General features: G+C 39.0%; 1 protein-coding gene across 2 annotated transcripts in view; it reads right to left on the bottom strand.

Annotated features, from left to right (window-relative positions):
- Nucleotides 1–3,612: 3,612 nt before the first annotated feature.
- Nucleotides 3,613–13,200, bottom strand: part of RASSF3 (Ras association domain family member 3) — a 104,087-nt gene continuing 94,499 nt past the window's right edge. For both annotated transcript variants that reach the window (XM_085568811.1, XM_021547442.3), the window contains 4 exons: nucleotides 10,383–10,490; nucleotides 8,626–8,893; nucleotides 6,848–6,963; nucleotides 3,613–6,479 (listed from right to left, as the gene is read on the bottom strand). In XM_085568811.1, coding sequence (XP_085424937.1) covers nucleotides 6,330–6,479; nucleotides 6,848–6,963; nucleotides 8,626–8,893; nucleotides 10,383–10,490 — 642 coding nt within the window. In that variant the 3' untranslated portion in view covers nucleotides 3,613–6,329. The remainder of the gene's footprint in view (nucleotides 6,480–6,847; nucleotides 6,964–8,625; nucleotides 8,894–10,382; nucleotides 10,491–13,200) is intronic.

Raw genomic sequence — 13,200 nt, 5'->3', positions numbered from 1 at the left:
TTTTAAAATAATACCAAAAACATGTAAGTCTTACACTACAGGGCTAACTACATTTTTTACTGGATAACTGCTTAGTGATTTTCTCCTCTACTTCTGAAGTGTTCAAATTAACAAGGCAAAAACTTCACAAAAGTATTTCAAGTCTTTTGAAATTGTATAGTAACTTCAAAAGCTTCTCTGTAGAGTATTAACGAAAAAACACCAGCAGCAATTAAGCCCCACCTTTAGAAAACAGTGTCCTCCTGCCCTTGGGCTGCTCCAGGCTCTGAAGCAGCACTATGCACATGACCAATCCTAGACCTACTGTTCAACAAAACTTGTAGTGTAAAGTCTGTAAGCCTCCTGGAAACCATCTTCTGATACATCTTGTATTTACATAGATTGAACTAAGGCAGGTATTGTGTTCTTCCATGTGACACACATTTTTATCAGCCTAGTATACATTTTAAAATGAGTGCTATCACTTGGCAACAGGTGTTAAAAGATACTCTATATAAGTTATGTTGCCCTTATGTGCCAGTATTACTAAAAACCTGCAAGTTCTGACTGTGACTGCTCATTCGACAAACCAGAGCAGATAAAAATACAGAAATGTCTAACATCTGCTCACTCACATCTACAGAAAAAATGTTAGGAGCAAAGAGGTCAGATTCTACAAGTATCATCTGACAAGTCTAGATTAAAAGAACTGTCTAGGATTACTGGCATATAGAAAGCACCTGTTTATTTGAAGGGAGAGCTTCAGAGCCAGTGTTCTAATGCAACTTTGCCTGGGAAAAAACCAAGGGCTGAACTTAACTGTCAAAAAATACTGGCATTCTAATTCCTCCTGAGACATGCTGGAAACAGCTGAAATTTCTGATCACATTCCAGATTCTGTATTTAAAGAGAGAAATCTTAAACTTGTAATGCTATTTTCTCTCATGCTATATGTGAGGCCACAATGCTATATTTAGGTTTACAGAGTTAGTGAAGGGAGCTTTGCACTCTACTTCTCTCATTGGTATTAGTGGTAAAGTGAAGGCAAAACAGAACTACCTTATCTGTAATATCCTGTCTTATTCATATGGAAAATACATGGAAGAAAGACAGCACCAAGTTAGTACTTTATACAGCATCATAAGAAGTTAGACTTGACAATTGAAGGAATAATCCTTGGATTTAAAAAAAACTTCAAAATTCAAGTTGTGAACATTGCCCTTTCCAAAAGTTGTGGAGGGAGAAGTAGAGAACAGAAAGTGCAATAAAAGGACAATTTTTAAAAAACACCTTTGAGGAAAGCAGGAAGGAAACAGCTTGAGAAGCCATTTGCTAGTACTGGGTGCCTCAGTGCAGGGTGTTGGGCTGGGTCCCTTTCAGGCCTACACTGCTGCAATTGAAGTCAACACTTCTAATTTCAGCTTGCACAAGGGCAAACAAGAACACTCTGGGATTACTTTTCACCTTGCTAGCACATAACACGAAAAGGAGCTTTTCAGACAAACATGCCTTGGCCTTAGCAGTATTTCCTTGAAAAACACCACAAAACAAGTGCCAGCAGCCAGGCTCAGTGTCTGAAGTGCTTGGCTCAAACTGCTCTGAACTGGGCGTTGCCTACTTCTCCATACTGGCTGCTGCAGCAATCTCTTTTACCCATTCACACATCAAGAGGAAAATAATTCCTCCAGAACAGGTAAGTCTTCAGTTCACGGCACTAAACCTGTGTTCTAAACAGTAGATCACAGTGTGTCTCCTCTTACCTGGTTTGAATTTTCAGCAGTCTCCACTTCTTGACCAAGCAGATATAGCAGATGCGTAACTTTACCCATTTGGAAGTCATCCACTTGCCTTCATCATCAAGGGTAAGAGACTCTGAACCTTTCAGAGTCCTGTAAAGATCATCTACAGCTTTTTTATTCACTTGATCCAACTAAGACAAGAGGTGAAGTCTCAAAATGGCATCAAATTAATTATAAAGTAGATGTAAGAAACAAGACATCGGACTAGAAAGTTAGTTGAAGTAGTAGGACTTTATTCCAGAGATACTAGTAACAAGGTATTAACTTTTTTTTTTTAAACAATCTGTTAAAACTGGTACTTCAGAATAAATTAAGGAGTCTGTGGAGCTTTCAGGCCCAAGCTAAAAGTATACAGACTTTTATGAGTTTTTATTTTCTGAAACAAATACAAACAAAAAATTGCCATAATCCTAGACAATTTTATTCCTTAGCATTAGTCTGAGGTATACTAACAAATCTCCCTCTGGGAATGTATGAATACTGCACTAGTCAGCATTGTTTTGCTCAAAATTCACTTACTGAAAAAGTGTTTCTATTTTGCAGTTTTATAGGAGAAACTATTTCTCTTGCATATGAACTTAAATAGTGTAATTTATAGGCTCCTGCAAGGTGAAAAGTGTAGGAAAAATTTTGAAAGCACAGTTATTTCCCAACAAACACAAGCAAGCCATTGAACATTAAAATGAAGGAGGAACACGTACCTGAATGGTTCTAGATCAATGGGAGATGGTAAAAAGTGAATGCTGACAAAACTTGCAAGGGCTGCACGGGAAATCCTCATGCTGGGAACCTGGGAAGGAAAGAAAACCACTCTATACTCACGCAGTCGCAGGAGGGGAGGAAGGGAATGGAGTCTGGTGGGGTTTGTTGCAAGCATTTAAAAATTTCAGCGCTAAAAATTCAGCCTGCGGGAAGACAAAGCAGACCAACAATGTGCCGATCCCTGCCATGGAGAGGAGCAGCCCAACTGCTTCCACAGATGGTGCTGCTGTCCTGCTCTACCTCAGCACTAAACTCATCAGTCTTCAGATGGATGAGTCTGCCTCTGTCCAGCCAAAACACATGAGATTTTTTCTGCCGAGTTGGATTTCTGGTAGTAGATAACTCTGCCACAGGCAGAGCACAGTGACTTGGGTGGTCAGCAGCTTTGCTGACTCCAGTATCTTTAAGGCTTTAATCCATCCCACCCTGGCTGAGTGCTGAAGTACTTGCCATTTGCAGGCCTTACCAAGTGCACACACAGTTGTAATGGGGTTGCTGCACACACCAAACCATGAGGTCTCTCATAAACCAGCCTTCAAGGCACCGGCTGAGCCACTGCCATCTCCTCTGCTGTGGAGCCACGGTGCCTAGGGAAGTGCCACAGACACCAAAGCAAACAGCTCAGCAGCTCCCTTCTACCAATTCAACTTCCATGAAACACAGAGTAAGAGACCGGGAAATTAAACATGGATGTTACTGGAGAAAACCTCTAAAAAGCCATTAAAGATAGAAAGGAGTGAAAAGCATTTCCTGGAGAGAGAGGGCCAGAGTATCACCTCCAGGCTTGGTGTATTGGCCTCATTCCTGCAAGGTGTTTTTTTAACAGAAAGGAAACCACTCGCCCATGGGCTGCCCCACCCAGCAGCTCTGCACTCCCCCTAGGGAGGGGTCAGCTCCATGAGCCCCACAACTCTCAGCTCTGCTCCCTCCCTCTCCCAGGCAAACCTTAGTTTAGGCTAAAGGCCAGCTGTGTGAATCCTGCCCACAGGACTCACTGCTACTTTACACAGAAATCCACTTGGCCTCAAAACCATCACAACACATCGCCAGGTAAAGGAAAAACAAACACATGTCACGTAACCAAGTATTGCCAACTTCAGCTTTAATAATGGAACCATCACTTTTTCTGCCATTTCAGTAATAACTTTAAGGGGAATAAAAACTTCCCTACAAAAATAAAACTAAGCTTGTTAAAATTATAAATAGTTTAAATGTTTGTATTTAAAGACATACATTTTAATGTTTCCCTGCATTCCCCCTCCCTCATCATTTAGTCATTCTGGTACCATCATATAATGACAAGAAAACAGTTTTGCAACAAAAGCTTTGACAGTTCAATTTGATGCTAAAATTAAAAAAAGATAAAACTGACCAGGCATGACCATTTATTTTAAATTAAAGCTGCTGTAACTGCCAGTGTGTAGAACAAAAAAGAAAATTAACTCCACACATGACATCTTAATTAACTGTGGACTAAGACAAAATTAAAATAAAAGTTTATTTTGGTCCCCCACCCCCTTCCCCTTCACCCCAAATCAAGACTCATAGTGCATACAACACTGATTGAGGTTTCTGGCTAAAGTAAATGAAGATGTGCCTACTTAAAAAGATTGATAGTTTAGTTCAAGTAAAACCAAAATTCACATATTTTTATACTCAACTTTAAAACTCAAACAGTGTTTAAATCTGAGCAACAAATGGTTCAATATTGACAGCAATTATGCAATGATTACATAGCTATGGGCAGAAACATAACTTAAGATGTTAACAGAATACCCACCAACACGCTGCTGCATTCCTAGAAAAACAAATTGTAACAAAACTCAAAAGCATTCCCTGAACCATTATAAAGTGTCTCACTTGAGGATAATGTTACTAACTCACACATGCACTACAATGTAACATGTGAAATTACAAAAACAAGCAAGATATGCCTTAGATATATTTTATAGTTAGTCCTACTCTTAATTTCTCTTAACTCTTTAAAACATTATGATTGTCTCATAAGCTCACAAATTCTTTTTACCTAAAATCCTTGTGAAGAGTTTTAAAAAGAATCTTACTAAGGAAAGGAAACAAAGGCACAATTAAATAAAATTAAGGGGAAGAACAGAAGCATCTTGGAGTTTCACACAGTATCCATTAGATGTCACCAAAGTTTTAACCATTCCTTGGGAATTTAAAACGAACACATTAAGAACAGAGGGGAAAAATCCCCAGCACAACTTCTGCTGCTCTTCAATCCTTAGCACTCCTCCACTCCCCCACCCTCCCGTACATAACTCACTTCCTCTCTGGCATGATAATGACTACAGTATCAGTCACTCAAATCTGCCTCCTGCTTCCATGCTTCTATTGCACACCCACTTCTTTGGTTTCTTTTGAACATGCTTTTTTTATTTTTTCTTAGATAAATAACTCTGAAAGAACAACAACTATATTTACACTAAAGTAAAAAGCTTTCTTGCTACATTTTTTCTACTTTTAAATCAAGTAAATCAGCAGTCTGCAGAATTTGGTAATCAGTTTTTCAATTAAGAGTTTAAAAACCATAAAGAAAAAACCTTTTTAAATTATTCAAAACAAGAGGTACTAAGCTCAGTCACCAAAACAGACAATAAATGTTAACGTTCTGCTGGGCTGGAAATGTAAGAAATTCTACTTTCTTTGCCGGACTGAGCTTTTAACAGAGAAAGAAGCAGAGGAAGCTATTTCTGTCTGTCAGATATGGTAATTCAAGATTATCCAGCCTAAAAATGGATCACTGGGCCAGAGGAAGACCTGCCTTACAATAAAGATTAAATGCATCTGTAGTTGTATCTTATGCCTGCACCCTTGTAGACAGGTATTTCTCACAGAGTTATCTGAGACATGGACCACTTTTCAGAATTCAAGTAAGCAGCTTTTTAGGTTTGCCACACTTTTCAAACCCTGACTATGCCTTTATAGAATCAGCTTCTCCAAAAGGGACCAGTATGTGCAGCTCCATTTCCATTTTTACTTAGCTTTTGCTTCTCGTTCCTTCCCACTATTTCTATTATCTTTATTTCTTTTCCAGTGTGGATTTACACAGTTAAAAACCATAAAACTTATTCACAATATTAAAACATACTAAAACTTTAACCTTGCAGAATTAGTATTTCAACTTTCCTCTGTGTAAATACTATTTTCATTGAAAGCCTCCTGACAGCTATTAGAGTTCTTCTCCCCAGCTCTTACCTTCTTTTCAACCTTCTTTTTACTTTCTTCAAAGACCACTTAAAACCTTTCCACAATTTCACAGTACAAAACACAGGATCTCATAAGCTTTCCATCTATAACAGCTCTCTAACAAATTATACAGTAACTATTCAAAAACAGAAAGGTAGTGCAAATCAATTTCATCTCTAAGATAGTGCTCTAATTCTCACCCAAATGGCTTTAATAATTTTTTTAACCTATCAATTTGCACATCCTTACTTGTAAAGATTAAGCAAAGGAGAAAAAAAAAGGTATTATTTCATAGCATCCTAGGAAATTGCTTACAGTTTCACAGCTTGCACCAAGATAACTTGGGAAATTCTCTAGGCACACAGAGGGTTGCAAACTGATGTACAAACATGCAGAATCCCTTACTTGTGGGTGCAAGATGCTAAGTGACCTGGCTTATGGAACTAAGTCTACCCTGGCATCATGAAACAGTCTTCTGAATAAAGAAAACTACTCTCTGCTGCTCTTTGTACGTTGGGTTTGGCATGCTCTATTGACATTTGGTAGTGAGCGTTTTCCTGAGTGTCCTTTGGCCCCTTTTTAACCAGGTTTCAGCACCCCACGAAGGGCTTCTTCAAGTTTGCCCCTGTAAGCTGCATAGCGGTTCTTCAAGATCTGCAGCTGGTCATTTTCCTCTTTGTCCAGTATGCGCAAGAAGTTTTGCAGTTCAGGAATACTAAAAGCTTCCCACTGGAAAGACAAAGAGAGCAAAGAATGGATGAGTGCAACAGAAAATTCACAAATCTTTTATATATACAGTATTTCCAAATTAAACCTCAGACATTGTAGACAATTTCCAACTGAAACAGTATCAGGCACCTTCCTTGTAAATCTTAGGGCATCTGAAAATATTTTACTCTTTTAAATAGCTTTTTTCTTCTGCAGGTAACAACAGGTCAGTCTAACCACAAATGAAATGTTTACATAAGGCACAAAGGAAATTAACAGGGGAAAAATGTCTGCTTCCAAAAAATGATCTGCCCAGTCAGCACAGCTCAAACAGAAGGCCACTCATCCATGAAGTTACACCAACACTGACCCAGGAGGGTGTGACATACCATGGCTTCTCCAGTTTCATGCTCACGTAGAACAAAACTGAGCATTTCTGTTTTGGGGCCTGCCACCAAGCGCAGGTAGAGGGGATGTTCTCTGTCTGACAGCTTGCAGGTATAAACTGCAGGAGAAGGAAACCACAGTAATTATCATCTTAACAACAATGTTTCAAACATTTAGAATGACTAATGCTAGCTAATGCTAAAACAATTTCAGAAAGATGCATGTGCAGCCAAAATTTACACACTGTTTATCTATCAGTCTACATACTGGTTTTGAGCAGTGAGTTTCAGGGAGGAGTTGAGCAGGTGACTGATGGTGACAGTGCAACACTGCGTTTGCACAGGAATGAAATGGCCTCCAGTCAACACAGTGCATGTATGTCAGAATCTGTGGTATTGGTGATTCCAAGATTGTAGAAAGTCTCTGTCTTTCTGCCCCATTGCCAAAGAAGAAGCCATAATTCGTCTGTGCTGTTTTCAAGGTTGTTTATTCTTGCTTATCTCTAACATGTTCTGCTGCCCTGCTGCAGCTCTGTCCTGCAGGGGAGCGTGTGGGGCTCTGCCCTCAGTGGGATGTTACAAACATTAAATACCAGAAACTACGTGTGCTATATTTACAATAATGTGCCAATATCTGTCACCTACATTGAACAGTGTGTCCCCAGCCTAAACCAATAGAAAAATGCCAGCACTACAGTGAAATATGGAGGGCATGAATGAGAAAAAGGACAAGACACACCCAATTCCTCCATCTTGTCCCCTTTGAACCCCTAATCTAGAAACTTAAAATTTTACTTTTGTACCCATGCCACACTTAATTATTACTCATATCAAACACTCAGAGCTTGTAATTCATCCTGTAAGATTGAAAACTCTTTTCCATGGACAGAGATCAGAGACAGTGTCCCTCGGGGCTCTGTACAGGGGGGTTCCTGACCCCCTGCCAGGGTCCCAGGTCTTCCAGGGCAGCCAGAGGGAAGCTCTGGATTCCCACACATGCAGGGCAGGGGGGAAAAATAACTCACAAGAAAAAAATACAACACACAAGTCTGTTGCTCTATCTAAGCATTTATGACATCAGAGCTGTGTATCACTGTTCTGGTACCTTCTCCACTTAAAATTTCATACACAAAGTCTAAATGACAACTCTGCTTGCCTGACAGCCAGAAACATCTGAACTACTGAAACTGCTCTCAATGTCTATGGAAGGAAGGCAGATTTTAAGTGCAAGAACACAGCATGCACCTTTCCCTAAAAAACCCCTTTTCCATCTTCTGGTATTTCCATCACAACTTAAAACAAACTCCTAACAATAGCCAGTGCCCAGGGACAGCCACATGCATTAACATGTGAGCACAACACACGTGCCCGTGGTCATCACCTCAAGAGCAGACTGCCAGTTCCAGTACCTCATGCATCACAGACACCATGGCTTATCTTTTTAAAAACCCATCCTGTAACTTAATCTCACAACTCTGCAGTATAGCAGGCCAGCTAAAATTTAGGACCTGATAAGGGCATAAAATAAAATGGACTGCAAAGCATAGGAGAGCTATGTAATGTTTGAGCAGGTGACTTTGTCTTGGATGAATTATCCTGAAATACCCCCAGCCTTTTACTGTCTTACCACGCTACTTTACATATGGAAAAGAAGACCAGGTAGGAAGATTGTCACCACCATTTATCTGAGTTCTTCCACCTTGCTCACTTCAAGTATTACTATAGCAAAACTCCCTCCCCAAACCCTTCCACTACCAAAACACCAAAAGCTCAGCTTATACCTTGATCTTCCTTGTGACAGCGTTTATAAAGTGCAAACTTAGCAGGGTTGTCAGCCACAAAGAACTTCTTGAGCAAGGCCTCGATAACTTCCCGAACAGTGTTGGTGCTGCTGATGTGGAGGGTGTTCACGCAGCCGTCCGGCAAGTAAAACGCAGTTTCCCGATTGCTGGGAGTGTACCTCCCCTGGCTCTGGGAGGACTGCACAGTGATGGGTCTGCATAGCTCCATCTGCACTTTGATGAAGCCAGTGTAAATCCCATTCGCGTTCTGCAATGAAAGAAAGGCTTGAACTGTTAAAATCATCAGCAATGACCACCTGTGACACAACAGTGGAGCAGCTACATGAAAATGCTCACAGTGAACACTATTTAAATACCACTGCAATACATGACATCTCACAGGAAAGGTAATTTGTTTTGGTAATTCAGTCATTCTTTCTGGAATACCTTCTCAATATTAATTTTTCTTATTAATAACTACAAAGTATTAATTTTTTCTTAATAATAACTGTTGAATTCTAAGTATATTACGACCTAATCAAGCAAAAGGTACAACATACCAGAAATAAGTTTTCACTTTATGAGAGAACTATGAAGAGAAAAAGATCACTAACACGCATATTCATCAACAGATTTAATGCAGAAACACAGAAACTGTCTCCCACATTTTAGCAGTCTTTGTCAACTTAGTCTGAGGCATTTAGATGGTCAAATCGTGTTGAAAAAAACCCTAACAAAAAAACCACAAACAAATAAAACAAAACAAAAAACTCCAAATCAATCAAAAAACCCAACCAAAATATGCAAAGAACTCCCAAAAAACAACAAAAAAACCAAAACAACCCCCCCCAAAAAACAGGCAAAACCCCAAAATAAATGCCAATCCAGTTAACATCTGATATTGTTTATTTCAGTTGCTTTTGAAAGATAAAATAGTGAAGTAAAACAAACCTTACTGAGCTAGAAAAATTTTGACGATCTGGTTTTAGCCATACTAAGTCCTGATCCACATGTAAACAAATAACAAAGATCTTTTTATTACACAGTCATACTTATATGGTTTAGGATATAAGGAATTTCAAAATTTCCATATACACCCACATGAATATGTATTAGAAAATCTGGACAGCAGAGCAACTGAGTAACAGCTTGCTAAGGAGATAGACGTGAATTTTGTTAGTATGGTCTTGAGTAGACTGAACTGAATGTTAGACCTGGTTCACAATCCTTGGAAATGAGAAGTCTTATGTATTATATATGGTTTTTGGGGGAAGAAAGTCTCTTCATGCTGAAAACATGTATGACTACTCTGAAAGTTAAGTATCCTATAATAAATATTTCATGTTTTAACTTTTATCACTGCTTGAGCACCCTTATCAAAGAAATCTGACAAAAATCTATTTGCAGAAACAAGAAAAATATACCTTTCATTTTTACCATTTGAGTGTTTTCAGAATTTGTAAGAAAATTCTGACAAATGTACACCTTAGTGTGAGCTTACAGTTTACCTTAAACACATTTCAAATTACATCAGTTTGTTTTTACAGCACTTTGGTTTGATCCATGTAAAAGAGCTACAGGGATAAAAAGCATTTCAGACATGAGATTTGACTTGCCAGTCTAAGGAAAGGTCTCTTAGAAAATAATTTAAACAGAGAGAGTTTCATATGTAACATGCTGAGAATAAAACAAGTCACAGTGCACTACAAAGTTACAACTTAACATTAAAAATTACAGGAATTCTATGTATAACTTACCAAGGTCATCTTTAATTTATCAGTGACAGATGAATTATAGCTTTGTATCTTCTCTTTAACTTCTTCTTTACTGAGATAAACATGAGGTTCTCTCTCCTTCTGAACATCCTTCAAAAACAAGACAGCAGTTTTAAAACTCAACAAAAAACAAATTATGATTATGGACACAAACATTCTTAGTCCAAATGGTAATTATTCCACAGAGGCACAACATAACAGTAATTAGCTTTGCAGCAACAGACAGGATTAACACATTAAGCAAATCAAACAGAACACTGGGACTGAAGGGAGATGGTTTAATCAATACACCCAAATTCACCTGTGCCCTTTTGTTGGCAACTGTTTTCCTTCAAATATTTTGCAGTAGTATGCAAAACAGCTCAGCTCATTTTATGGCTTGATTTCCTCATGTCAGTGCTATGCCATCTTGTTAAGAATACTTAAAAATTTTGTTAACTATTACTTGGATAATAGGTATTACTGAACAAGTAAAAAGTTTCAACAGTTGCTTTTACAAGGTTGCTATGGATTTCACGTGCAGCAGTAAAAGAAGACCCTGGAATTGGATTTTTTCCAAATAAACATTTGTTCCCAATCTGTATTCCCGCAGCAGCAAACCAGTGTTATAAATACACTCCAGTTTCTACCACTGGCACAAATGCCTTATATAGTATGTAAGAGTTTCAGCTCTCCGCTTTGATGATTTAAGGCTTCATTTAGAAAAGGGAGAAGCTTTGAAGAACCTTAATGCTTTCAGAGAACACCTGAGCACATTCACCCTCCAGACAAACCAGGACGCCATTCCATCTGTCTTCACAAACACATTCCAGTGTAATGTATCCTGAGAAAGGGCTTCCCTGACTGCAGTGGCCTGTTCTGTATCCCACTCCATTGGACACCACTCAGCACAACTCAGCACACAACTTTGCAGGCACTTCAGTTTGCAAGACACTACCCCAAAGATGAGCACATCTGCTGTGGCATTGTAAGATTTCACTTGCCAGAAAGAATCTGCTGAACTTTTTCTGTCTCCTAATTTAAAATAAATTATTTTTAGCTCCTTTAGGCTTAGTTTTGCTTCTCCTATATGGCATTTCACTAAATGACATGCTGAAGGCAGACTTTTTCCCATAGCTATAAAAAGAAAGGTGTGGTCTGAATGGAGAACTTGAAGCCACAAACCTTGAATTCTGATCTGGGCTCAGATACTGATTTCCTGCGTAACATTCAGAACATACCTTTATTTCAAGATCAGGAAACTGAGGCATAAAAAGAACACCAGTAAAAGACCACTCTGCCATTAGTTCTTTAAGCACAATTCTAAGATTGTGTAGCATTTTGCACAGTTGCCAGACCCCACCTACTATACTACAAATACCAAATTACTGAATGTTTTTACAATTCAAATCTCTAGTCTCCCTAGAGAAATGTAACCTTCTTGCCCTTCTGTTTTTCATCTTCCCTCTGCCCCAAATTGCCCCAAATAATAAAGAAAGACAGCTTAATTTGAACTGCCCACTTCATCTCCCCAAAGGCTCTTTCAGCTTTATAGCGTTCAATCTGGGGGCAAACAAAACAGGCACAAACAAAAAAAAGTGACTAAAGGGACAGGAAACAGACTACAGGCCTCTATCTGATGGCTATATGACACATGTCAAGAACCCAAGCTTTAACTTGCTATGTTCACTGTCAGTGTAAGTGCAGACAAACTCCTTCACATGGATTCCAGCCAAGGCTCACCTCAGAGACAACAAGCACATTGTGGAATTCATACCTCTCCAATCTACTAACAATATCGATACTGAAATTCCAATACTGGACACCTCAGCTTTAATGCTTATTATTAATTTCTGATTGTCCAGGCAGGTACCTACCCTGCTGGAACTGTCACCATGATTACTGAAGTCACCCACAACATTTGCTATTATTAAGCAAAAACACTAACTAGGAAAGAGGAAAAAAACCTCACCTTTCTTATGATGAAACATCAACCTTTGTTTAAGAAAAAACAATAAACAATCAAACAACCACTCCACATTAACTTCTATGGCCCTCAAGGTTTAAATTCACAAAAACTACTTTTAATAACTGTAAAAGACAAAAAGAACCTATTGCCTTTAATGGCAACGGCACAGGGCAAAATTCACAAGGCTGACATCTAGGAAATTATCTGTATGCATTATTAAGAAGAAAAAAAAAGGACAAGGAAAAAAACCTTGGTGAATTGGTAGGTATGAATAGACAGCAACTTTCTCCTGTTTTCACATAGGAGAGTTTTCATACTGTTCTCCCAATATGACAGAAATTTGATCTGGTTATAAAAGACACCACCCCACAAGATCACTCTAATCCTGGGGATCGCATTGAAAGCAGGCATGACAAGCAAAATCCAAGCACAGCATCGAAGCCCAGCATTCAAGCCAGCAGATTTCCCACAGACCAGCTCTGGTGATGCTCTTCTAGTCAGCCTTCCCAGGTGCAGCTCCACTACAGAGCTGTGGGCCACGAGGCATCATTGGGGCAGCGGTAATTCCCTCACATGAGTGAGACACAATTCCATACTTGAGCATACCACAGGAATTTCTGCCTTCTTGCACTAGCACTAGAGGCCAGACAAATTTGGCAAAACTCAATGAAGCCCCCGAGAAGCACATCTGTGTGTTTACACAAAAGCGGGGATTGCCTCCTTTTGTAATGAGCATTCTGCCAACAATTTTTCTAAACAACCAAAGCCTGTGCCTTAATTAATTTCAACAGCATGTAGTTCATAGCAAATCTCTGAACTGAATACAAACAGGACTACTGGGATTAAATTAAA

Source organism: Lonchura striata, chromosome 1A (assembly GCF_050655825.1).
Source record: "Lonchura striata isolate lonStrDom1 chromosome 1A, ASM5065582v1, whole genome shotgun sequence".
Classification (NCBI taxonomy): domain Eukaryota; kingdom Metazoa; phylum Chordata; class Aves; order Passeriformes; family Estrildidae; genus Lonchura; species Lonchura striata.
This window is presented reverse-complemented; position numbering and strand designations above follow the sequence as displayed.